The 26,920-nt window shown below is 32.6% G+C and overlaps 3 protein-coding genes across 3 annotated transcripts in view; 1 reads left to right on the top strand and 2 right to left on the bottom strand.

Moving 5' to 3' along the window:
• Positions 1-198: 198 nt before the first annotated feature.
• LOC145315925 (uncharacterized) lies at positions 199-4,286 on the bottom strand. Its single transcript, XM_080156086.1, has 10 exons — positions 4,126-4,286; positions 3,835-3,896; positions 3,382-3,424; positions 3,212-3,266; positions 2,921-2,954; positions 2,500-2,574; positions 1,698-1,779; positions 1,375-1,413; positions 808-901; positions 199-527 (listed from the first exon to the last, which is right to left on the bottom strand). The coding sequence occupies exons 1-10, from the start codon at positions 4,213-4,215 to the stop codon at positions 454-456; spliced, it is 648 nt and encodes a 215-aa protein (XP_080012212.1). The 5' UTR covers positions 4,216-4,286; the 3' UTR covers positions 199-453.
• A 463-nt stretch (positions 4,287-4,749) lies between these two features.
• LOC145315896 (lactosylceramide 4-alpha-galactosyltransferase-like) lies at positions 4,750-19,638 on the top strand. Its single transcript, XM_080156042.1, has 13 exons — positions 4,750-4,905; positions 5,179-5,221; positions 5,518-5,645; positions 5,985-6,084; positions 6,363-6,457; positions 7,112-7,181; positions 8,056-8,118; positions 15,073-15,144; positions 17,425-17,477; positions 17,789-17,877; positions 18,146-18,232; positions 18,638-18,687; positions 19,401-19,638. The coding sequence occupies exons 1-13, from the start codon at positions 4,860-4,862 to the stop codon at positions 19,522-19,524; spliced, it is 1,020 nt and encodes a 339-aa protein (XP_080012168.1). The 5' UTR covers positions 4,750-4,859; the 3' UTR covers positions 19,525-19,638.
• The window catches only part of LOC145315890 (uncharacterized), a 262,202-nt gene continuing 254,899 nt past the window's right edge, over positions 19,618-26,920 (bottom strand). The window contains exons 5-10 of the mRNA XM_080156030.1: positions 23,281-23,449; positions 22,476-22,579; positions 22,039-22,148; positions 21,347-21,768; positions 20,513-20,733; positions 19,618-20,144 (exon numbers count right to left, since the gene is read on the bottom strand). Of these exons, the coding sequence (XP_080012156.1) occupies positions 20,079-20,144; positions 20,513-20,733; positions 21,347-21,768; positions 22,039-22,148; positions 22,476-22,579; positions 23,281-23,449 (1,092 nt within the window). The 3' untranslated portion in view covers positions 19,618-20,078. The remainder of the gene's footprint in view (positions 20,145-20,512; positions 20,734-21,346; positions 21,769-22,038; positions 22,149-22,475; positions 22,580-23,280; positions 23,450-26,920) is intronic.

Raw genomic sequence — 26,920 nt, 5'->3', positions numbered from 1 at the left:
CCCTCTATTTACATAAGATTGGTGGGGAGGTTAAAATTTGTATTCAACTAAATATTTTCAACCCATTAAAAATATACACTCACCACATCCCCGGCCCTTTTACGTACTGTACATGCACTCGCACCACCTGTATAACCAAATTTCATTGGATCTCTAAATCAGGATGAAATGATAAAACAAATTAACAGTCATTATATCTCTGAAAATATACTTACAATTTTGTATTATTCAAGGACTTTTTCATCTACGGTTAAAAATTTACAACTCATTAAATATTCATTTTTTTATATCATAATTATAAATTTCAAATGTTCCAATTAAATTTTAATAAACAGGATAAAAGGAATCCGTAAAACACGGTGTTAGATACATTTAGAAACATCCTTGAAATCTGAATTTTCATAAAAGGCTTCATAATACATACTAAGACTTTTGCAACTATGCTAAAAGATATTACATCTTAAACTTAGGCTGATTTAAACTACTTATTTTGTTTGTAGATCTTCTTGAATCCAGTACTTTATGCTCTGAAAGTAAAATGCTTCTATTATAATTTGATAAATAAATAAATGTGTAGGTATCTACAAAATGATTTTTTTGTTATTAAATTTTACTTTTTTATACTAGAAATTAATATTGATTTGCAATTATAGAGTTTCAATTTGCACGGCTATTCAAAGTTAAATTCATTATTTATTTATTTTGGAAGTCTTCAAATGTCGTCATACCAGTTGAAAGTTTTATTTGCATATAAAAAAGATAAAAGGCTAATTAATCTGCCGAGTTCCAATGAATAATAAAAATAACCTTCACTGAGTTGATTCCTTTTCTCTTCCATTTGTTCCACTTCTATCTCCAGCAGGGCAACCTTCTTGTTCAGATCTTCCAACTCATTCTGAGCCTAAATTATAAAGCTAATTCATTATCATGTGGAATTTAAATTATAAAGAAAAATTAAGACTCTAACACTCTTCAATACGTCCCCCCACTGTATTTTTAATATGCGTCTACTCTGCATCGAATTTAACCAGCCATTCTGTTTGGAATTGTTCTAGATCTTCACAAATCGCCATGGATATGTTTTGTTGTTAAAATTGACAAAAGTCCTTAGACAAAAGTAATAGGATGTCTCTCTTGTCTGTAGCTGAAGATTTTGCTAACCGCTGTACTGAAATGATTGTACTTTATATTGAAGCTTCTAATAGGTCGAAGGAAGGTATTTATCTATTTTTCGGAAGGGTGTCCCTAACATCCCAATAAAATCGCCGCTTGAACCCCCAAAATATTTTTAACTTTTCATTTTAACACTATAATTTGAAGTAAAGTTCCCCTAGAGGTCTCTAGGTGCGTAGCCGGTAGGAAGGATTAATTTACCTCTTTTCTTGAGTTCAGTTCCGTATACTTCTTTTGACACTAAAAAAGATGAAGATTTTGAAAAAGATTATATCAAATTGAGGAAAATTTCATTCAAGTTTCTGTTTTACTTTCCTGCTAAACCACGAAACCTTTCCATGCTCCGTGGTATCATCATCTAGTTGTGTTGGAAGTGCTGTCAAGTTTTGTTGAGTTTTGGAAGTTTTTTGGGAAGTATTTCTCTGTAGAGGTAAGATTTTGTTAGTATATAAGAAATACATATACACAGAAATAAATCTTACTTACTACAGGTTTAATGGAATGCAAATTGACAATACAATTACCTCAGTTAATAATTGTTCAGCCTTTTTCTTTTTCCCTTCCTCTATGTTCTTCATTACTGTTTCATTCTGTTCAAACCCAAACCTTAAAATAAATACCTATAACAAACAAAAACCACTTTAGCCAAACAGTTTCTTTATTAATCATGATTTAGAAAGTATAGCAACTCACATTACTAAAAAATATCTCATTTACTTAACCTTTGGAATATAGATTGCTTGGAGGCATAGGCACAATGTTATTAGAGAATCAATTTTATATAATCAAGCAATCCAAAATAAGGAACCTGTATTTAAAAAGTTTTGGATATATATATTATTAAACAGAATCGTTGTTCAGACTACAAAAAGTGTTAGGGTGATCTGATGGCATGATCTGTTAAGCTTCGCTTTATTGGAAAATTGTCATCCTTGTTAAATTTCATTCTTACATAAATCTGTATATTTTAGTGAAAAACAAGCAGAACATGCAGGGATCTAAAGGGATAAGACAATGGCCGATTAATTTATGTACATCCCAAATGATGATTAACACACAATTACCCCTTCAGTAGAATAAAATCATAAGTAACTGAAACGTAAGAACACTCAACTTAATGAATCAACCTATCAAAATTCACTAAAGTCCCCAAAGTTGTTAAGCTACCAAATAAAACGTTATAATAATACTTTGGGGACTAGTGTAATAAACAGTCCATTGTCCCCTTTCTCTCTGAGAAAAGGGCAGACAGACAAAGATAAACAGTGCTTGCAACACTGTTCAAGAAAGAGTTATGGTAAGGAATGGGTATTAATCATTGATTACCTTTTAGTAAACTTGTTTATTTTCAGATTGTCCTTCTTTATCTTTTTGTAAATGTTTGCCAAATCTATTTCACATCTATAGAAAAAAAACAATATTGAAAGCAAAATCATAATAGATTAAGATGCAATGAAAGAATAAAATATGATGAATTATTTATGAGTAGAAGAAAGGCTATTTGACCATCAGAAACATTTTTAGTAAAACATACATCATGATTAACTCAGTTAAATAAATAAAGGTATCTGAAACTTTTGCAATAATTCCACTGACCAATAGGCATCTTCTTTTACAAACTGTAAATGTTATAACTTATAAACTGCGCTTCTTATGAGATAGATCTATGAATTTTCGTCGAATATTCCTCTGGACCCACAAGCATCTACTTTCCAACTCACTTTATCCGTCCGTCTAATATTATTACCTTCCAGCCTTTTTCATCAACTCGCCCATAAACTCTGAAAAATGAATTTTTTATAACTTAAGGACACTTTAAATTAGACAAAACATTTAATTTTACACTGTCTTTTTTAAGGAAAGAGGGATTGAAGTGTGGAAGTAAGCGGCGCAGGTTTGAATCTTTGATTGAAAAAATTCTAGAACGTTAGTTTGAAGATTTGTTTCCTAAATGATAATGTTAACAATTAAATTAAGTTTAATTATAGTATAGTTATAGATTATCTAATATCCATCAAAGATATATAATTTGATTTACCTTTCTTAGCTTCCTGTGTAGCATTTCTCGAAAGATCTCTAACATATTTCTCTGTCTAAAAACATAAAAAAAAGAATCATGAACAAAACTATCTTTACTTGACTGTTACTAAACTATTTTCAGTTATAAAAATATACCAAAATTCAAAAATATTGAGGGGGTAAATGTACCTCTTTTTGAAGTTTGATTTTCTTATATTCTTCAATCTTTTGCCTTAAAATATGAACATTTTAAGTTAAGTATATACTAATGTATATGAATTGTAAATACTACATTTATATTTGAGGTAATATCTATTCATATATAATGCTATTAAAATGTAAAACAAGGATGACAACATATATGTATAAGCTCAAAAAACACGGACGAAGTGATTAAATGAGAATATGCTCAGTGGTCATAAATAAAAAAAAGAGAAAATCTCGAAACCTTTCGGATATGTTTTATTAATTATGAATGCCAGACCAACGGACCAAGTGAATTATATACTAAATGTTCATAAAAACAGGAAATAATCCCTAAATGTTCAGCAGCTTATCATAAATAACCCAATTACCCCAAAACATAACTGACTGAAGATTTAAAATTATAGAGTAGCTTCGCTACTGAAATATGGTGCTTACTCTAAAGTTTTTGATTTTTCTGAATACAACATTTCTTCTTCGTCTAAAGACTTCAAGTACACCTGACACAAGAAATACTTTGTTCTTTGTAAAATCTCGTTCTTGTATATCGTAAAACAAAGGCAGAACCTAACTTATATAACTACTGCTTAATGCTCAATGATATAGGGAATCTTCACAAAATTTCAGCAATTTATTTTGAAAAGCAGCCTAGAAATTCACGTTTTTACCTCAAGACGGACAAACAATTCAAATCAAAGAGTAACTTAACTCCTAATAAAATTTCCATACTTTTATCGTTTCTATTTCTTTGTTTATCTCCTTGATCTTTTCTTCTGTTCCTCTAAAGTTTTTCATAAATTCATCCACACAATCGGCCATTTTAGGTCTATTCTATAGAAAATATTCAATATTAGTAGGTATGTCGGATCATGGAAAGAAAACGAATGTGGGTTTCGTCGTATTTTCACAATAGCTTTTGATAGGTTATTTTACGTAAATGTTAATGATTGCACCGCAGGGTTAGAACCCATCGCACGCAGGGGCTAGAAATAGAACTGTTACTGTGAAAATACGACGAAACCCGCTACTTCAATTTCTTTCCATGATCCGGTATGTCTAATGTTATTCATTATTTAATTGAAAGATAATTAACATTTGAAACAGCTTAATTGATGATCGAAATTTTCTATAGGTAACACTCGTATGACAGCAGCAGCCAACCTCAAAATTGCTTTACAGACTAACTGACCAACAATAATTAATATGGGCTTGTAAAAAAGCCTTGCTATTTATTATCAATCTATCATAAAAACGCTTAGCTTAAGACGACATATAAACTATTTTGGCAACGAAGATTCAAATAGGACGTAGAGATAAGCATTTTTTTTGACGGAAAGATAAGAATATTTTCATAGTTACTCCAAAGCAAATTCAAATGTTACTGTTAGTTGTTAATAATAAATACTAGACACACGTATTGTTCATCTAAATATAATAAGTCAATATGGATTAATGTTATAAATATGAGACCAAAATGTAAAAAGTCGTTTTGTGCTTTGTTAATATTAGGTGAATTTTAACTTTAATTTTATCCTTTTATAAAAGTAATAGGATATCTGTGACACATACATAACCGTTGAATCACAATTTTCTTTTTCTTTATGAAACTAAATATGGTGTGTACCCCCCCCCCCCCCCCCCTCCACACACACACTTCAATTAAGTGGTCCAAGAGGCCTCTGTGGGCGTCTATTTAGTATATACAAGATACAATAATAGTTTAATCTAATACCAAATTAGTTTAGTTATCAATAAATAATAACAGTTTTAATTTATGTTTAGGTTTTTGTTATTTGTGTTTCCCGGATTTTTTGTTTGATAAAAGGTAGGTAATTGAAATTCAAAAGCAGATAACAATCAAGACAATAGATTGGACATGGACAATAAAAAAAACTGTAACCGCTGAACCCCTATTATTATTCTTATTGGTCCAGAAAAAGTTTATTAACATTTTGGGGGAAGGTTCTTTCTGCTAAGAAAAAATCCACCCACTCTCAAAAAACAGAAATTGTTTTAGTCGGCTGTCTCCTCGAGTGCCCCCAAAAGGCCTCTAGGGGCGTATCCGTTAGTAATATATCAAGTTGCTTATGATTAATGCCATCCTTGTGCAATGTTGTCCAGGAATTTAATACAAGAACCAAGATGTGATATTGAATCTGGACATGATCTCTGGGAATGGGATCAACCTGGACAACTGAATCCTGCAGATTTATCATCAGAAAACTTAATATGGATGATTGAAACAAGCGGTATGTACCTAAGGTTTTTCTTTAAAAAAACCTTTGTTCATTTAGAGAAAATTAAAATTAGTTTTAATCTTGAAATAATCCTATAACATAAAGTTAAGTACTAAGACTTTTTTATGACTTAACCAAAGATCTCGGAAATTCCTGGTCAAAATGGGTTGAACTTTCAGGGAATCTATACAAATGTCTTAGAGGTGGTTTTAGGCTTTTTTCCTGACCTCCCCCGCTCTCACCTAGAGGCCAGGGGCGAAGAAACTAGTGTATAAGTTAATACTTAATACTCTTATGTCTCTGTCAAACAGTTGTTATTATCTCTAACATGACATTATATTTAATTTTCAGGAAGAACAATATTGACCCAAAGAGAGCAATGTGCTTTAGAAAGTGTTGCTAGGCATAATCCAGGCAGCACAATTACTTTTCTCTTTACCAACAGTACCAGGTATGACTTTTTAACATATAGTAAATAATTTTCATACTATTAAGTAGTCAGCCAAAAAAATATTTATGTTTGTATAATGTTGTAGGCTATACAATTCTTTTCAAATCCGTACTAGAATTAAAACCTTCCATCTTTAAATACTTATAAGTACCTATCTCTTGGTCATTAGTGAATTCTAAAAAAGACAACAATATCAAAGATTTCACTTTTAAAGTTAACAACCTGCTTCCTCACAATATCTGAAAAAATTAATTGATATGTTAAATCTTTGATTTCAGGGTGGAATCTCATCATAAACAATTGCAAGAACATCATCCAAATATCAAATTGGTCTTCTTAGATCTGGATAATTTCTTTGTCAAATCTCCTTTAGGTAATTGCAGGATTGACTGTTGAATTTGAAGCTTACCTAGCCCAAAGACTATTTATTTACATGTGATTTCTGGTCAAACGCCTAGATCATAAGTTGAATTGTCCCCCATCAAACAAGTATTTGGCACAATTACCCTATTTTAAATAAGATAAAACATGTTTAAGTAAGAGAATAGTTTTTTAGACCCCAAATGCAATTATTTATATCCTACCTTTTATTCACACTACCCTATTATAAAAAGTAGCACGTTTTTTGTCTGTTGCTAAGGATTTCGCTGGACCGATATGGTTCTTCTTTATGATATAGCTTTTCATAGGTCTAATTTAGAGGGAGTATGGAAAAAATGCGTCAATTAACCAATTCAGAAACACTTTTGTTTGAGTCGGTGTACACCTAGGGGTGTGTATCCACCCCCTAACAAATAAATACACTTCTCTTCTTGACTGTAGTACACCTCCCTCGATTATAGTTTAAAAGGGATGTCAAAAATCGTTAGGTGAGTTACAAACTTTTCTGTTTCGCTTTGCACTTCAAACTAGCAAAACCCTCTGCACATCACCGAATATGAACTCAAACTTTACACATAAATTCAATTTAATTTTTATCTGCTTTATTCTATGTTTTTATTTAAGGATTTTAATTTCATCTTTTTAGAATCTTTGTGGTGTGATAGAAAAGTGCACGCTAGTTATTGGCCTGTCAGTCATCTTAGTGATCTAGTCAGGTAAAACCTCTAACAATACCTTAGCCTATTTTTGTTGCAGGAATAAGGTATACCTAGCCAATCAGCGAAATAAATCTAAAATAATATTTGGGGGGCAGATGGAAAGTTCGTCAAAGGGGTAGTTTTACGAAATGCATTTGAACTTAATTTAGTGAACCGCATATTTTTTGCTTGTTAATGGGTTAAACTATATTTATAGGTATGGCATATATTTAAAAGAATTTCAATTATCTACCACGTAGTTTTCAAGACTTGAAAATCGTCTTTATGTGATATATGCAATTCAAAAAGACGTTTTCTAGTCATGATATTTTAAAAACTACGTGGTAGAAAATTGAAATTCTTTCAAATATATGCCATATAAATGTAGTTTAACCAATTAACCAGGGAAAAATATGCGGTTCACTAAATTAAGTTCAAATGCCTTTTGTGAAACTACCCCTTTTAGTATGTGCTGAACCCCAACAACAGCTGAAAATAACTTATAGGATTCGCGATTTTTTTCGAACTAATTTCGTTGTTGGTATAAGCTGAGTTTTTTGACAATACAGTGAAATAACAAAGAACAAAAGAGACACTTTAACTTCAATCGGAGAAGGTGAAAAAATATACTTTAAAAATGATGAGATCTAAGCAAAAATACACATAGGACAAGCATTTTAAAAGAAAACCTACTTCAGTTTTACATACTCTTTTACCTAATTTACCTTACTGTTTCAAGGAGGGATATGGCAAAGATAGTTAACTTTATCTTTTAAACATCCTTATTTTCTACCAGCAGGCAAAATTGAAAAGGATTCTGATATTTGGTCCAAATATTGATAAGATTCATCCGATATCTGCAATATAAAATTCATAGTTTAATAATTTGTAGGTATCTTGTGTTGTATAAATATGGAGGAACATATCTTGACACTGATAATATTTCCCTCCGCAGGTACACAGTCAAGGATTAGAAACTTTATAATACAGTAATGATTGTCAGTCTCTCTGTTTTTCTTAGGCAAAGGATAGGAGGAGTAAAACATTCCTAATGCTAGGTGTGTCAATTAAAAATTTCCATGAACTAAAAGGACATTCATTATGTTAAAATTGTGAATAACTAAAATATTTGTTTAGGTTGTTTGTTGCAAATTATTTGTGAATGAGAAGATTACCTAAATCAGAGATAATGATTAAGATCAAAGTTTATATGATGTAATTTAAATAAAATAGAATTATATTAATTTTCTTTATTCAGAAGCTTTTATATTTGAAATTCTTTATTAAAGACATAATTTTATTTTCAGATAATTCCACCAATTTATTAGCACACCTATTATAGGAATTGTAAGCTATATATCCAGTAATATAATAGTGTGTGAAGGGGTAAAAATGTACTGTTAAGTGAAATAAATTAACTTAATAAAAATATACCTCCCCTTTATTCCTTTAATTGCAAGGATAGCATACCAAAAGTAGCTTTTAATTGTGACAATCACTACTCGTTAAAGTGAAGTATTTTTAAGTAATTGGGCAATTATTTTATGGCTTGTGAATATAAGTTTTAGCCGCCACAGTGCTAATAAAAGGAACTAGTGACCATATCAGCTAAGCCAATAATCTTATGGTGGTGCTGATCCCACTATCTTACATCATTGTGATTTATACTGGATTTGAGTGACAGGGAATACCTGTAGGTGCGGCCACAGAACTCCCCCCTCCTCTATTAGAGTTGTAGGCAGGGGAAAGAGGGAGATAAGTGTAAGTGGAAGCATACCAAGTTTTGAGTCTCACTGATTAAGTAACAGGGATTACCTGTAGGTGCGGCCACAGAACTCCCCCCTCCTCTTATTAGAGTTGCAGGCAGGGGAAAGAGGGAGATAAGTGTAAGTGGAACTCCTACTTACCTAAAGATTGTGCCTTAACTTGGACTACTCACCTGATCACCAGCATATCCAACATAATATAATATACCTTTTTTATATACTTCATACCTACAATTACCTGGTCCTACTCTGGTAATAAGTATTAGTCGAGTTCTGCAAAGGACTGACCTATACTACTTCTGTTTGCAGTCTTAACTAGACTGGTTTTATTGAAGCCGTCTAGAATTTAATCTGTTCCTGGAAGATCCTACCAGTATTAGTCTAGTTCTGCAAAGAACTGACCTATACCTCTGTTTGGAGTCTAACTAGGCTGGTTTCATTGAAGCTGTCTAGATTAATCTGCTCCTTGAAAATCCTAACTGTATTAGTCGGGTTCTGCAAAGAACTGACCTATACTTCTGCTCGCTGTCTAACTAGGCTGGTTTCATTGAAGCTGTCTAGAATTAAATCTGTTCCTGAAACCCTACCTGTATTAGTCTGGTTCTGCAAAGAACTGACCTATACTTCTGCTTGCTGTTTAACTAGGCTGGTTTCATTGAAGCCGTCTAGAACCTAATCTGTTCCTGCAAATAATATTACTGGTATTAGTCGAGTTTTACAAAGAACTGACTGATACTTTCTTTCTTCACTATCTAACAAGACTGGTTTCATTGAAGCTGTTTAGAAGTTAGTCTGGTCCTGCAAAGAGCTGACTAAACCCAATCAAAACATAACTTTTGAACCTTTGAGACTAAAACTACTGTTCAGAAAATAAGTAATATCATGTCTAACCAATCTTGGGGAACCTTTACACCAACATCTGATAGTGTAAAGACACCTAAATCTTCTGTGTCCGAGAAAACTGGTACTGTTCTCCGAAAGTCCACCAGACCTAGAATCCTACCATTGAAAGCTCCTGTATCAATTGTAAGAGCTTCTCAACTACAGAAAGACATGAATGAAATGGATAAAAGCAGTCTCACTCCATTTCATAGCACCCCTGCCACCTCTCCAAGTACTGAAAGAGACAATATGACTCCTAAGATAAGACTTGCCAATTATCAAGATGACCATCAATTCACTACTACACCACTTATTGACAGTGCAGGCACCAAACTCATTTCATCCCCAAGTCCAGTACCTAAGATTACTGCTGAAAGCACACCAGTTAATCTTAATAACTACCTGGATACTGTGAATGCTCACATTGATAAGTATGGTAATGACTTGTCTGTTGATCCTGATGCTAAAAGATCAGCTAATGTCAGATACAAGGACCTTCTTGTAAAGGTAAGTAATGCTAAAAGTATTGCTATTGAAAGAAATGATCATGCTCTACTGATCAGATGTTCTGAACTCAGCTCAAAGCTTGATGATTTTAAACTCAAATGGAATATGTCATGTAATAACAACTCATTGCTAAATCAATCAGATTTCCATGGTTTTCCTACCCTACCATTATCCATTAGCCCTGCTGCAACTATTGCCCAAAACAATGATCCAGTAGTCAAGCAAAAACCATCTACTGCTAACATCTTAAGAGAGGAATTTAAAAATCAGCTAAGTGATCTTGAAAAGAAAGTTCCCCCTACTGATCTCATCAATAGTCTGACCAGCAGGATAAATGCACTAGAGCTTAAACAACAAACTCCTCTTATGGAGTTAAATGCAACTTCTTCTGATGCAGCTGAGTTGTTCACACAACTAGCTGATATTGGAACAAGAATAAATGACTTGGAACATACACTAACCAGCTATCAAATTGCAATGAATAAATATTCAGACCTTTCCTCGAGGATAAGTGTTGTTGAAAATGATGTAAAAGAAAACTTAAACCAAATCAACTCTCTTGAAGATCAACTTAAAACTACAAATTCTAAGATTGATGAGCAAACCCATCAGAGCACTTCTCAATTTAACATAATTCAAGAGTGTCTAAATAACTTATCTACCCAATTCAACTCTTTCAGTCAGCTTCAGCATGGAATGGGAAAGGAATTCTCATCATTTAGAATGACCATTAATAATGAACTTGAGAACATTCATGGAGCTGTAGAAAATCTAGCTGGAAATCCTACTTTTCAACAAACTACTGCTATTGTAGCTGAACATCAAGATAGAACAAATAGAACATCAGCAAAGCAGGTAGAATCACTCTATAATCATACTAGAAGCTGGGTAGATTGTCATAAGGACAATTTTAATAATCAAAGCCATTGTCCTCAATCTCGTCCTACTCCAACAGGACCACAAATTCCAAGAGGACCACAAACACCAAGAAATTGTGTTGATTCTGATGACAATTCAACTGCCTCCATCCAGTCATCATTCTCTGCAAACCTGGATATATATGGTAAGTCCTTAAACAGACAATCAAAGAGTTTGAAATCATTATTATCCCCTGAGCCCTCAACATCCTTAGACAAGTCTACACTGCAAGATGTATACCAAGTCAAGCTCCCAAATGTTAATTCTGAGAGAAGAGAACTACAGAAGGTGCTGAGAGATTATCTAAAGTATAATGATGCCAGTGTTGACTTATGTACTGAAGTTGAGAAAACCATTGAAAATGCAGAATCCTGGTGTAATAAGATGAGAGATCTATATCTCTCAAAAGGTCACAACAAGAAATCTCAGACTGGCAAACTTTATGACTCACTTGATAAATTCTCTTCTAAATCTGATGTTGATGTCTTTGAATTTGTCAAAAGATTTGAATGCATTACTTCTGATTTTGAAATTTCATCTGAACGAGCTGAGCTTTTTTACACCAAGTATCTTGATTCTAATATACAAGATGAGCTGATCAAACAAAGGGATGATTATGATGCTATGAAAAGAATGCTAATGGAAAGGTATGGTGATGTTCGTACCATGGTTAGAAGTGCCCTTGATCCTGTAAAAAATGATGGCCCTCCTAAGCATACAGCTGACATTAAGACAAAGCTGACCTATTTCAGAAAATTCCGAAGCTCCTTGCAAAAGATCAACAAGTTATTGTCATTTGCTGATGTTGATACAAACCAATTAGGTATGTATGTGTATGGTCATGACTTTATGAAAATTCTACTTCATCTTATTCCTGAATGGTGTGTTGATACTTACATTGATTCAATGCATGCTCTCAATCAAAGCATTGCTGGAATTTCTGGAAAGATTGCTTTTGACATCATGGTTTCATCAGTAGACTTGTTATATAAAAAATATGATGACCTTGCCAGAACTGAAATACCACATATAGCAAAGGAAAATCAGAAGTCAAATCATAAAGAGAAAGTTAAGACTGTTAAGGTGGTAAAACATGTCACTAATCCCAACCCATCATCTAGTGAAAACAGTACTCTGTCTGACCTTAGTGACACTGAATCAGATTCTGATTCAACCACCAATGTTTTTCAAGCATACAGATCTCATGATGATTCAAAGAAGGGTAAAAAAGTTGCCAAGAATACATTTCCTTGTATTCTGAAAGGTCATAAACATGCAATACATGATTGTGTTGAATTCTTCCTTCATACCCCTAAAGAAAGAGTAGAGCACAGAAAGGAATTTCAATTCAGACATTGTACCTTATGCCTACAATCATCTGAAGAATGTAAATATAAAAAGTGTATGAACAATAGAGATATTCCCAAGATACTGGTCTGCAGAGATTGCAAAGAGTTATCAAAAACAAAGCACACAGCTTGTTATTCAGTTTTCTTTTGTTTTAATGATGATCACAAGAAGCCTTCCAACAATGATATGATTAAAGCATTGGAGCAATACATACCCAACTTCAAAGGTTCACTATTAAACTCACCTATCAATGTTGCTTGCCACTTTCAGGTTTACTCTTCATCTAAACAAGGATGTAAACCTAAAACTTTGACACGTCAAAGTGATCCTAATCAAGATGCACAGCACTTCAATACTTCTACTGGAATGGAAGAGTTACCCTCTGAGCTTGATAAAGTTGCAGAAGTTCATGAAGACTCCATTGCTGTCATGCAATTACTTTGTTTGAAGGGAAAACCAGTTTTGACCTTATATGATCGAGGAGCTAACCAGCACCTGATCAATGGTTCTCTTGCTGAGGAATTGCAAATCAAAGTAAATAATCCTGAGGCAAATGCTATTGGTGTTGTTTCAGGTGGTAAGATCTGGACAGATTATGGAACATACCAAATGTACCTAGGACCAACAGCTGAAGGTAAATATCATGAAATTATAGCCCAGGGAATCAAAGATGTTACTGGTGTTATTCCAAGATATAGTTTAGAAGATATCAACAAAGAAGCATTAAGGTACTCTCACCTTGTTCCTGGAACTTCAATGCCACCCTATGTTGGAGGAGATAAAGTGAAATTACTTATTGGATTGAAGAATAGTGAATTGGAACCTGTTTGTATCATGAATCTTCCTAGTGGAATAGGTCTCTATAAATCTGTTTTCAAAGATATATATGGAAGCATGTATTGCTATGGTGGACCCCATAAAACTTTTACCTCAATAAACAAAAAGTTTAATGGAAATGTAAATCACATATCAGTCTATTTTGCTGAAATGATTAATCAATACAGGTATTCTCCATATCTTCAGCTTATGGCAGCAATGGAACCTGATCTGATTGATACTGGGCATGACATTGCAAACATTCAGGAAGAAGGTTCAACATATACCTTATCATCTGAAACTTTCACCTATCCTACCCCAGTAGCAATTTTTGGTTTTAAAGAACTTGGTGTGGATGTTATTCATGAGAATGATGATTCTAACGATTGCCCTGATCTTAAGGCTAAACAAGTGTATGTTGACTTATCATCTATCAAACTCAATTATCAAAGCCCAGACTAAACTAAATAAAAAGAGCAAGAATTTATAACAAGTTAACCTTTTTAGTATAATATTTTGTATTTTATTGTTTTATGATTTTAATATTCCATATTCTAATCAGAAGCATTGAATTATTGACTTCTATTCTTATAAGTTTTATGCAACTTCATACTAAATACTTTATTATTAATCAATTTTAAGTTTTATAATTTTATAAAAAAAATGAGTAAATAAACATCATATTGCTTAATCTATTTTATAGTGTTTAGCTGTGTCTATACTTCCATGTGATTCTAATTGAGTAACCCCTTACACACAAATATGATTGTATTATTATGTACTTAATGAACATAAATGTAGTTATTTCATAACATGTAAATGTGAAATATTGTATTTTATCCAACTGAAACTAATGAAATTTTATTTATATATCAAACCTAGTCTAGATGAGATTATATTTTATCTGACTAAACAAATCAAAGTTAGAAGAACAAGCATAATCAAATTAAACAAATTTTTCCACAATGAATCTTTTCTTCCTGGGGTAGTGTGTCAATTAAAAATTTCCATGAACTAAAAGGACATTCATTATGTTAAAATTGTGAATAACTAAAATATTTGTTTAGGTTGTTTGTTGCAAATTATTTGTGAATGAGAAGATTACCTAAATCAGAGATAATGATTAAGATCAAAGTTTATATGATGTAATTTAAATAAAATAGAATTATATTAATTTTTCTTTATTCAGAAGCTTTTATATTTGAAATTCTTTATTAAAGACATAATTTTATTTTCAGATAATTCCACCAATTTATTAGCACACCTATTATAGGAATTGTAAGCTATATATCCAGTAATATAATAGTGTGTGAAGGGGTAAAAATGTACTGTTAAGTGAAATAAATTAACTTAATAAAAATATACCTCCCCTTTATTCCTTTAATTGCAAGGATAGCATACCAAAAGTAGCTTTTAATTGTGACAATCACTACTCGTTAAAGTGAAGTATTTTTAAGTAATTGGGCAATTATTTTATGGCTTGTGAATATAAGTTTTAGCCGCCACACTAGGAGCGAAGAAAACTAGGTGGTTTTACCTTTGAGCAATACACTTTGTACTTTGATTCAAACGTATGACCAAACCCTAATACCTATCTTCGACTTAAAACTTAACTGGGATGTAATAATTTTAATTTACTAATCCTTGACCCTGTCCTCCTTGATGAGCAGTCTTCCTAAATTGGAGAACTTTGTTGGCATAGAGTACAGTGTCACTGGGAACATTGGTGCGGGTGCAATCAGGTGCAGTTACCTTAATTATAGAGTTCAATCAGACTCAACATTTTTTACACAATTGTAGTTTGTCCGTCCGTAAATTTTGTATGTTGTTGTTGTAGCCATGATTCTCTGAAGTTAGGACTCAGATGCACACGGAGACTGGAAGTGAGAAACCTTTGGCCAATTTTAGATTGGTAAGCTTCGCGCACAGCTGATTGTATTCTATGTTACATTACAAGCTGACCCGCAATTCTCGTGGAAGCTACTCAAATATTAAGGGAAAGCATAGTTAGAGCTGCTTGATTTGTAGAATCCTAACTTCCTACAAATCTCCCCCCTTACAACCCTAGGGCATCTTAGGGAAGGTTGCGTGATCATAATCTGACAAATTGCGACAGCATTTGTCAACCAAGTGGAAAGTCTATGTGGGGACTTGAACTCGGTTTCTCCCAACCACAGCGTAGTGCGCTAACCACTACACTGTGGGACACCCTGAAAATTTAGTATAATAGTTTACCTCGTTTTTCACTTAAAAGAACAAAATGTAATTAATTCAGGGATCTTTAATTACGTGTTAAGACAATGTATGGTACATAATATTTATGAACATCCGCAATATTGATACACATAATTAGTATATACCACTTATGTAATTAAAACTATTTCTAAGCCAAAAAGAGAAAATTGTTAATGGACCAGTGCATTCAATAACCTAACCTACCTTGATTTTATTAAAAACTTGTACCAGTAATTGTACATATTGTCCATAAAAGTCTAAAAATGCTTTTGATGATATTAAAATTACCTCTAATATTAGTTAAAAGCAGCATGTTGCGGCTAAAATTATGATTTCTATTATTGGGTCACAAAAACTCATAGTTATACTTAAAACAAGAAATATAAAAGTCTTCAATTACCTACAGTTTAAGACCAAGTTTTTAGTTCCTGTGTTTCTTCTTCTTTTCTACACGCGTGTACACGTAGTTAAAGAGAGTATTCAAACAGTAAAGGAACTACATTTTGAAGATTAACCGTTACTTTTTCGTCTCTATTTGTGTCATTTTGACTTTAACAAAGTATTTGATATTAAATAAATAATTGTTGTTTTAAAAACAAAACATATAAATTGACAAATTGAGTTTAATTGATCAAAAGTACAATTTGGAGAAACCTAAATTGCTTGTTTTAAGTTGATGATGATATAAACTTACCATTAAGCCATTCTTAAATATTTTTTGTGCTTATTCTACTGATAGAAGAAATTAATAAATAAATTATTTAAAATAATAAAAATTAACCTAAGAAAGTCTTTGAAATGATGAAGAAACATACGACCTCAAACTTTGATTAATGAAACCTGACACAAAAACAAACTATTTCTTTTCTTTTTACTAGCTAGTGCAAAAACATTTTCTCTTTTCTTAACAAAACTGAAAAGAAAAGTTTGACAAAACCTGATTTCCAGTAACAACAATAATGCTTTGAAGAATTGTTGTTAGCTTGTATAGATACATATTTTAACAAAAAAAAAACACAGTAGAACATAAATGACATACAAAAATAGAGTGAGCTTCAGAATCAATCCAAACAATATTTAATAAACTTGCAATGTACCATCACACCAAGTGCAGGTTGAGCCCCGATAACCCCTTCCCACCATTTTTTAGAAAATAAACTGGAATTAAGGGGGAGTGATATTTTTCGCATGCCTAAACCCTTCGTGGCATATACCTGGTGCCCTAACCATACAGCGCCACCAAATATTATATAACTTATCTAAATTAACCTAACATTACCTAAAGTTACTAACAAGCTAAATCACCCCCCCCCCCCCTATTTTAAATCTTAGGGAGGGTATATCAGTAATAACCACTGAACCAGGGTACTAAGCTTATTAATTTTTTGTATTTTATTAAAGGATTTAACAAACTTAAGTGTTAGCCTCATCCTATTTCTATATCAGACAAATAACCAAAACTCATTAAACCTACTGGTGATCGCTGAATGCCTTTAGGAACAGAAACCTATGTTCTACTAGCTAAGAAATAGCCAAAGAGTATGTAAAAAACTCCCATTTCCACCAAAACCATGTTTTTTTGTTTTTTTTTCTATCTAATCTTTGTTCCTGTTCCATATTGTAGGATATTTGTGGAATGTTGAGACAATGTTGTAATTAGTTTTTTAGGTGGTGTCCATTGTTCATAAATAATGCAATATCACATTATAATTCAACCTTGCCTTGCCTAGACATTCAATGTGATAATACATGGATTATCCGATTTTAAGAACCACTTTTAATGAAAGGTTTAGAAGACAAGATCACATACTGGAGAGAATCATTGAAAGATTAAAGGAAGGTAAAGAATCTTTCGGTATCGAAGCTACTCTGTAAATCTTGATTGTCAGATGGTACTAGCAAGACAAGCAAATAGTTTTACTATATGCACCGAATTCTATCAGAAAAGTAAGAAATTTGAAAACAATATTACCTAACGTCTTATTTGATTCCAAATGCTTCCACCCTAAAAAAATGTCCCTAAGGGCGGTTTCTAAGTTGCTGCTTTACTTTTTAAAATAAACTTCGATTCTATGTATAGAAGTTAGGCAATTTGAAAAGATCTTCCTAATCACTCTACTGCTAGCCTAGACTTTGTATATGATAATTAAGGATATGATGGTAAAAATTGGGGCTGGAATGGACCTGGAGTTCTAACCGAAGTATTAAAAGAAGCTAATTGTCTAGAAGTTAAAGAAAAGGTAATACAAGACTATTTGACCTGATATCGTAGCATCAGTTATTATCTCTATATTTATGGATTGAAACTTGAATAAGGACGTCCTAGAATGGGGGAAGGGAATGAATTAGTTTAATTGCTTATTGATATTTAATCCAATCCCCCCCCCCCCTCTCAAAAAAGGCAAACCTGGGCGTCCTTGAACATGAACATGAACACGACACATCAACTTTAATATTTTAATACTTGGGAGAGGTTTCCTGTGAAATAACAGATTTCCATGTCCTTAGGAACCACCACCAATTTCATGGTGTGATGTCGTTGAAGGAGTTCATATTCTTGGCCCAGAAAAATTCTATGCAGTTGGTTGGAGAAAGGTGAAGTATCTTATTATTTAATGAAAATAACTAATAGGAAAAAAAGTTACCGGTTTAAGAACATTTATTTATTGCATCGTATTATTGACAGCCTTCCGCGAATTTTAAGTTTAATTTTATGATATTTATTTTAATATTCGAGGAAAATCTATCTGTAATATGATTTTATAGCATGGTTGAAAACCTCTTCTGATCCAAAGGATAATAATCGGTTTCGAAGACATACTGAAAATTATTGTTGATTTAAAAGGGAGAAAGTCAACATCGAGTTTTGGGATGTACATTCTATGGTAATTTTGCTCAATGTTACAAGTTCAGATATGATGGAGTCATAGTTATTTGAAAACTAAATAAATGAATGTGCAATACTTTTTATTTTTTTTATCTTACTTCATAATTTTTAAGGTAGAGGTATATTTCACAGGAAACTGGAACACATTACAATCTAAACTGAGGTAAACTAATTTTTACCCGCGACTGTTGCGCAACACGTAGCGCATCTGCCCGTTGTCGGGAAGCTCATAGGTTCAAATCTCAGCCCGACACAACTAAAACCGTTAAAAATGGTTTCTAATAATGCTGTGTCAGGTGCGCGACATGAATAGTTAAAGATGGGGGAATGCCTTGGCCTAAAGCAGGGGCAACATATTACCATGCACAATTAGGACTTCTCAGACAAAGGTCGTGCAATCCAAGGGTTGCCTGATGGGCGAAAGGACGCTTTACACCGCAATCGTATGTTCCAATGTATAGAACCTGAAGCGACACAAAGCCCTCGACTCTTAAGTCGTAATCATACTAAATTTTTATCTGAAAATAAAGGTTAACAAGGACAAGTATTATATTATGTTACTCAGCCGATATGTACAAAGAAATAAGGTATTTCCTATACCATCATAATCTGCATTGCTTAAAAATTTAGAAGACTAAAATATTGGAATCTTGACCTATAGTAATCCTATTATAATAAATTCACTTTGCATTATAATGCTTCTCTTTAAAACTATACCTAGTTTAAAATTTCTTATCGTATTCATTCGAAACTGATTAATATCCAGTGGATTAGAACCGGTTCTCATCATACGAAAAAAATAGCATCGTATTATATCCAGTTTTCTTATACAATCATTAAATTCAAACTGGAAATAAATATTAATTCATATTTTAGTACAAGCTACACAGCTCACATTTGGGGAAAGAAGTCTCAACATATGAAGATAACAAAATCCAGTCCAATTTACAATATAATGTTACAAAATTGCCCAGTTTCTGTCAAAAATATAGTTCTATAATTCAGAGAAATAACATTTTAATTAATAAACACTAAAGAGGTAAAAATCGCAAACGAATGAATTACAACAAAACAAAGATAATGATAAACAAGATTTATTTTTCATAAGTTTATTTCTATCTAAATTTCTGTTAAAATGCATCGAGACATTTCAGTAAAGAATCATACAGACATATTTACAAAGTACGTCAACAAACAATAAATGACAAACTTATGAATACAAAAAAATATTACAGTATTATTTAAATTAAAGTTAGGTACAAAAAATGCTGCAAAAAGCAACTCAGAAGTTATAAATCTTGAATAATTCAAGTGCTAACTGGGTTCAGTAAAAAATCTGACATTTTGGATTATTTTTTCTTAGGTATGACAAATTTTGTTGAAATAATCATTGTTCATTTAATTATAATCTGTGAATTTCAATTTTGAGTATAATTTACTTAGCGCGGTATGAATACTTAGGTTTGAGATTAAATTAGATTAATGTTCATAAAGAAAGTAAGATGATCAGCGTATTTTTGGATAAACAGCTGATAAGGTAGTGAGTCAGCTGTTTTAACGTCTGCCTCTGTTACCGCCGCCTCTTGTGTTTCCTCGGGAGGTACCTCGGGTTCCACCAGCCTAAAAAATATCATTTTAATCTTAAATGTAAATTAAGTTTTGTTTCAACGAAAAATTACATTTAGTATGGAAAAAAAGCAAAAAAAAATAATTTTTTATTTAGTATAGTGACGTACATACCAAAAAGACCCAAGTTTTATTATCAATCTAATGCAAAATAGAAAAGATAAAATAGATGCAATTCTCCTTGTTGAAATAATAGAATTTTTATTTCAGGGGTGTATATTTTCCATAATCCAAGGAAATATTCGGTAATTTTACTAGGTATATAAAGAGAGAAGGAAATATAGGTGGGAGGAAAGAAATTCAAATACGTTGGAAAATATACATTATTTTCATGTCTGTATCTATTTCTTTATGATCTTTACCTTAAATCCAGTTTGTCCAAACTTAGAACTAGCGCCAGACTTGAAACCCATTCCACTGCTGAAACTGCTTCCGAAACTTCCTCCAAAAACGCCGGCGGAGTTGCCCATCTTTCCTGCCATACCGCCGCCCATCATATTGTTCATACCCATGCCACCACCCATTCCTCCACCCATTCCTCCGCCCATGCCACCTCCCATTCCCATTCTGTTGTTCATCATACCTACAAAATTATGTCAATTCAAAATATATCACAAGCTTAGTATATAAACCCGTTAATTAATAAATTAAGTAGTAGGTAAAAAATATTAAAAATCATTTCGATGTGCTTTTTAGTGCAATATAGAATACTAGCGACTTCGCCCCTAGCCTCTAGGGGCTTTGTCCCAAGGGGTAATTTTTTGGCGAAATACGTAAAAGGACAAAGGAAATCTTCTAAAAAAAAAGGGGGGGGATTTTTTGTTTTTTTTTGGGGGGTTTGGGGTGTCCCACCTCCCAAGAAAATAGCCTAAATCCATCACAGGACCAGTAGGTATATTCCCTAAAGAGTAGAATCCGATCGGTTCAGTGGTTACCGAGATCTTAAGGGACGGACGGATGGACAGACAGACGGACAGACAGACAGACATCGTTCTACTTATCATTATAATTAGGTAGATTGTCCGGTTATTTTCTGTTTTCATTCTATAATACTTTACTGTTCTTTTAGTTATTTCTTCATATAAATAAGGAGGTGTTTTTGGTGTCCTATTTATGAACATATTTCATTATCATGATTATATTTCTTGTGTTTAAAATTTAAATGTAGGAAAACGAAAAGAAAAAAAATAACTTACCCATATTATTCATGCCCATGTTTCCTCCCATGCCTCCGCCCATTCTGTTCATGCCCATGTTGTTCATACCCATGTTGCCCATACCACCCATTCCCCCCATGCCACCCATACCACCGCCCATCATATTGCCCATTCCCATGCCACCCATACCACCTCCCATCATGTTGTTCATCCCCATGCCACCCATTCCCATGTTGCCCATGCCCATGTTGTTCATTCCCATGTTGTTCATGGACTTGCTGGCCCATGGAGAGGCCTGGGGTCCACCACGCATGTTGCCGCGCATCATGGGTCCACCACGCATTGGTCCACCTCCGCGCATGGGACCGCGCATTGCGGGCCCGCCACGTCCTCCGCGCATATTGCCACGCATGTTGAAGCCACCGCGCATGTTTGTGTTCAACCTCTTTGGACCTCCACGCCTACAAAGTTAAATGTTTTTAAGAAACATGAAAAGAATTCACAAAAAATCAGATAACAAATAATAAAGTTTAAATACATTTCATTTGACAACTTATTTCAATAAGTTTTAAAACCTTACGCAGACAAGTTACCTAATAAAGATTTATGAAATACTTTCAGTGTCTCTCCTAAAGGAAACAAAAGAATGACTGACTAATAGCGATATCTTAACATTAATATTTTTCGACAAAGAGACATTGTTTTGGCTATTTATTCAAGAATAAACTTACTGCATCTTGCCGTTCATTCCTCTGTTTCCACGTCCTCTGATGAACCTGCCACGGCCACCTCTGGCTCTCTTCTCCTCGTACTTCTTACCAAAACCCTTCTCCTTGGCAATCTAAATATTAAGATTCCTTAATTTAAAGGAATAGTAGTATTTCAGCAACCATTTAAGTAGGGCATGTCAATATAACACATGCAGTAGTACTTTAAACTTAAAGGTTTCTACATTGATTTTTTTATTGTTTTATTTACAAAATTCTAGATGTTTTTTTTTAAAGTACCGTTTACTATTCTTTTTACATAAAAGCTACTTAAACCAAAATTGGTACATATGAGAAATAATTCTATCTTTTCCAGCAATTTTTAAAGATTTTAAAGAACACATGAAGAATTCGACCGAAATAATTCTGAACGCTAAAATAGATGATAAGTGATAACTAACCTTATTGTAAAGCTCCACAACGGACTTAGCCTCTTCCTTGTTCAGATCAGTGTAGAGAACCTCGGCAAAAGCTGGGTCTTCGTCATCGGGAAGTGTAAAGTTGGCTAAAATATAAATATCTATAAAGATTTCTGCCAGCTTCACAAGGTTGAGAGAAAATGCTGGTTATTACGAACCTTTAAACAAGACTTTAAATCATTTGACTAATCCTATATACTGAAGTAACAAGATGTCTGTGTGACTCTGTCCGTATGATCCACAATTTTTAGGGAAGCACTATATCGGTAAAGGAAAGGTACTAGACAATTTGGAGAGATAACCAAAAAAAAATCATCTTTTTTTCGTTAGGAATAGAATAAGAATTAAATGAATGTGCCCAAACCACTTATTAAGGCGAAGCAACTGATAATTAAATTAAGTATCTAATATATTTTTTTATCTTAGATAAAGCACTTAGTTCAAGTTTTGTAATTAACTGTGCGGTTATGATATAAAATGTAAATTCTATTTTCATTAATTATTTTAAACATCTTTTACAACAAAATGCTTGTTCGTAAAAAGAATATCCATTATCCTTAATGAATCTTCCAATCATAAATTACAAAATTTGATAACTTTAAAAATATACCTAAGTTTATACCATAAACTATCTGTTGGGAAATAAAAATAGATACCCTTGTATATTAACCAGCATTTTCTATTGTCAAAAAATAAAATAAAAACACTGATTACCATAAGTGTTTTGAAAAGATGTAAATAAATTGTAAGAACTACAGCTACACATCTCTATACATGATAAAACTACCTTTCATCTCCATAATGGCGTCATCCGGAATATCCTTGTGACCAGCCTCCTCCTGGCACTTCACCCTGGCCTTGTAGTCCTCGTCACTGGGGACTACAACCACGCAGCGCCGTACATAGCCCTGGAAAGGGCGCGCTTTGCGTCTCTGCGCGTTGGGGAAAACGTTTGTCTAGAAAATAAAGAACAAGGATGTTTAAATGCTAAGCAGTGGTGTTAACAGAGCAAGGTGGCTCCTGTCAACCATTTTTCCAATTTAGAGGATTTTTTGTTTGCTTATGACCTTAAGAAATGGATCCTTTTATGCATACACAAATGAATTGTTGTATTACATATAATCCATAAGTGTAGTATTTTTACAACTTTTTCAATGTTGTTAAAGGTTCCAATCGGGCCAGAAATATAGTTCTAAACCTATACGCTCATAAAACATTTTTTCTCCTAAAACAAATCAACATTGCAAGTCCACAAGACTGACGAACAAGCAAGTTTTTGAAGAAAGGAGCACACCAATTACATAAAGGATAGAAAATTATATTGCTATCCATTATAACTACGATATGTGAGCGTTTAGGCCAGAAATAATCAAAATTTCACCGGTTTACAAATGTCCTCTTTTTTTAAATTTCTTCTTGTGTTTTTTTGCTTAGCATTTCTTTCATGTTATAAATGTATATTTGCTATACATTTTTACATGTTAATGTTCATACTTGCATAATCACTTTGGGGTCATGACTCAATGGTTACTTAATAATCACTATGTTTTCTATTATTTTCAGGATCAATTTTCTTACTCCAATATTATGCATTTAATATATTGAGTGGTATACTTCATCCATTAAGTACCTTGATAATACCAATTAAAACTTCTTATAAGGTAATTCGGGTTTTCAATTATTTTATGATAAATAAAATCAAAATAAGATGTTAAATACCTATGCCTTAAGCGTTTACAAACAAATACAGGGTCAATAACAACTTTAAAGATCTTTAAGTCTAAGTTGAAAGAGAATAAATTTTAACTAGCAATAATAGTCAACAAAATCGTTTTACACGACATTTGGACATACAAAAGAGCAACATATATGTTACAATAATAACCTGTTAAGAATACCTTTAAAAGTATGTTAAAGTCACATAGCCATGGAATTTGAGTCCATATGCAATGCAATATATCAATATTTCTAACCGAATTTGTAGGATAAACATGACTTGTTAAATTAATTAGACACAATAAGTGTGTGTGTGTGTTCAGGTATTATTAATGCCTGCCTAGTGATGCAGCAAGTCCAGTGTAAAGAATGTAATATTGGCAAGATAAAAGATATAAAGAGAGGCATGAGTGCACTACAGTACACACACAGAATATTAACTATGATAACAGGGCATAAATGCACAACCTTTATTATGGCTTGGTAGAAGTAAACATACTTTTTTACTGCATACTATGTTGTTTATTTCATTATGTTACATAAAAAAAAGCAACCATTGAGCACATGAATTATAACCCTTTACTTTTACATACATCTTCTCTGGGTTTTATGAATATATTTATCACAGTTTTGGCATATCATGCATAATCACTGAAAGTAATGTTCTTATTTATTTTCTATGCTGGTCTGGGACTTCTTAATTGTTCATAATGGAACATAAAAGAGAAGATATTATAACTTGACCTTGTGTAAGCATTTACAAAGCCCTTTATCTCTCCATGTATATTTATAATGCTGAATAAAAGAGTATGGGGCGGAGAGTAGATATATCATGAAGGGCAGGGCCAGCTGATGGTTATAAATATAAAATGGAGAGTAGTAGTAGGTGTGTATATAAGGTATATGGAAGTGTGCATTTTACCTGCACATTATATTTCCAGCCTACTACTACCTACTAGTGGATAGATGGCTGGATAGGGCTGCACCTCACACAAAATACAATATTTAAGTTGTATGTGCATTCTTGGTTTCAATACATCATTCTAATGGCGGGGTGTGCTAGGGTATTGATGCATTCTAAGATAGCAAGGGCGTAACCATCACAATTGCAGGGGTGGGGTGGTGTTATTTTTGAAGCGCAAAATTGATCTAGACCTAATATAAAAAAATACCTTACCTTTTTATGAAGAGTCTACCACAGTCTTATGAGTTTTATATAAAGTTATAATATAAATCTTACCTGTAAAGCAATTGCTTAATAGATACTTTGATACGTATTTAAATAAAAACTGATGTAAAAATATCCCTAATCAAAATAAGTAAGTAAATCAATAAGTATAAAAAAATGTAGTTTATGGTTAAAATGATATTCTTAACTTTTCGTAAAATGGTAACTTTATTTGAAAAAAAATGAAATCTAATAAGAACATAAAAATAAATGTTTATAGGTATAATGTTAAGATTATGTAGGAGTATATGTATAGTAGACATACAGCATACATGTTACTTATCCATCGTCTTGGGATAATTGGATTTCCTACCTTAACTAAATCAGCTGAGAGAGCAAAGGTCTCGTAGTTCTATACAGCTAGAGTGCTCAATATACATTGAGCAAATTAATTAATAGGACAGTAAATAATGCTTTTAATGTTAACGAGAAAACTTACTTAACCTTTCTTATTTTATAATAAGGCAAATGGTTAAATATAACATACCAAAATATCTGAAGTCTTTAAACTGTGTTATTTATTCCAAAAATACACAACTGTCTAAGCACAGTTAGGTGGAATTCAGACAACAAATTCCAGCTAAATTCACCAAGGTACTTAACAAATTTTCACCATAATTAATGGGATATTTAGATTGGTAGGTAGATAGATAGATAGATATAATTTTGGTTGGCCTAACAATATCGACTCAATTTCAGATAATTTGCCTTCAAACAAAATGGCATTCAAAATTTAACTGTTAACGCTAAAAATCCGTTGATTATAATAGCAGAAAAAGTTTTTTTTTCTTCAGACAAACATGCAAAGAAGTTTTTGAAGATTGTCAACTAGTAAAATAAAGTCCATTTAAAATTATCTGAAATACTTTGCGTGTTAAATACCTAGATGCAAATATAAAACTTTGGATAATTAAAATCCTAGCTGATACTTATTCTCTTGTCTGGGTTTGTCGGGGTGCAGTGGCAAGATTACTTTATCAGGTGACTCTTATATTGAACTGGGTATGAACCTAGTACACCTGCCTACCCCTCTTCAGTGCACAAGTCTTGGTAAGTTTCATCATTACCAAGAATTTAAAATTCTTCAACCAATTAAGGTTTATAGGTTAATCACTTTAAAGTCTTGATTTGGATTTGTCCTTTAAGATCTCTTTTTTGGATCTCTTGGTGAAAAGTCACTTTTTATGATTTAATGTTATGATATCATTGTTTTTAGTCCTTTAATGAGATTTTCTAGTTTAGCAAACAAACAAAAATATGGTTGAGACATGCCACCAACAAACGCAATAAATATAATGGAAATATTATTAAAATCCCATAAATAACAAGCTAATGTTATAATTAAATGATTTATTAAAAATAACTTATTTTATGTTAGGTTCAATTAAAATTTGCTTAAAATCTTATTTTAAAGATTAAATAATTCTAAGCTCAATTATGAAAAACTAATATTTAAATGAATTAAGCTTTATATCAAAATTCT

This window comes from Acartia tonsa, chromosome 1 (assembly GCF_053477335.1).
Source record: "Acartia tonsa isolate MP-2025a chromosome 1, ASM5347733v1, whole genome shotgun sequence".
Lineage (NCBI taxonomy): Eukaryota > Metazoa > Arthropoda > Copepoda > Calanoida > Acartiidae > Acartia > Acartia tonsa.
The sequence above is the reverse complement of the archived record's forward strand: the minus strand, read 5'-3'. Positions and strand labels throughout refer to the sequence as shown.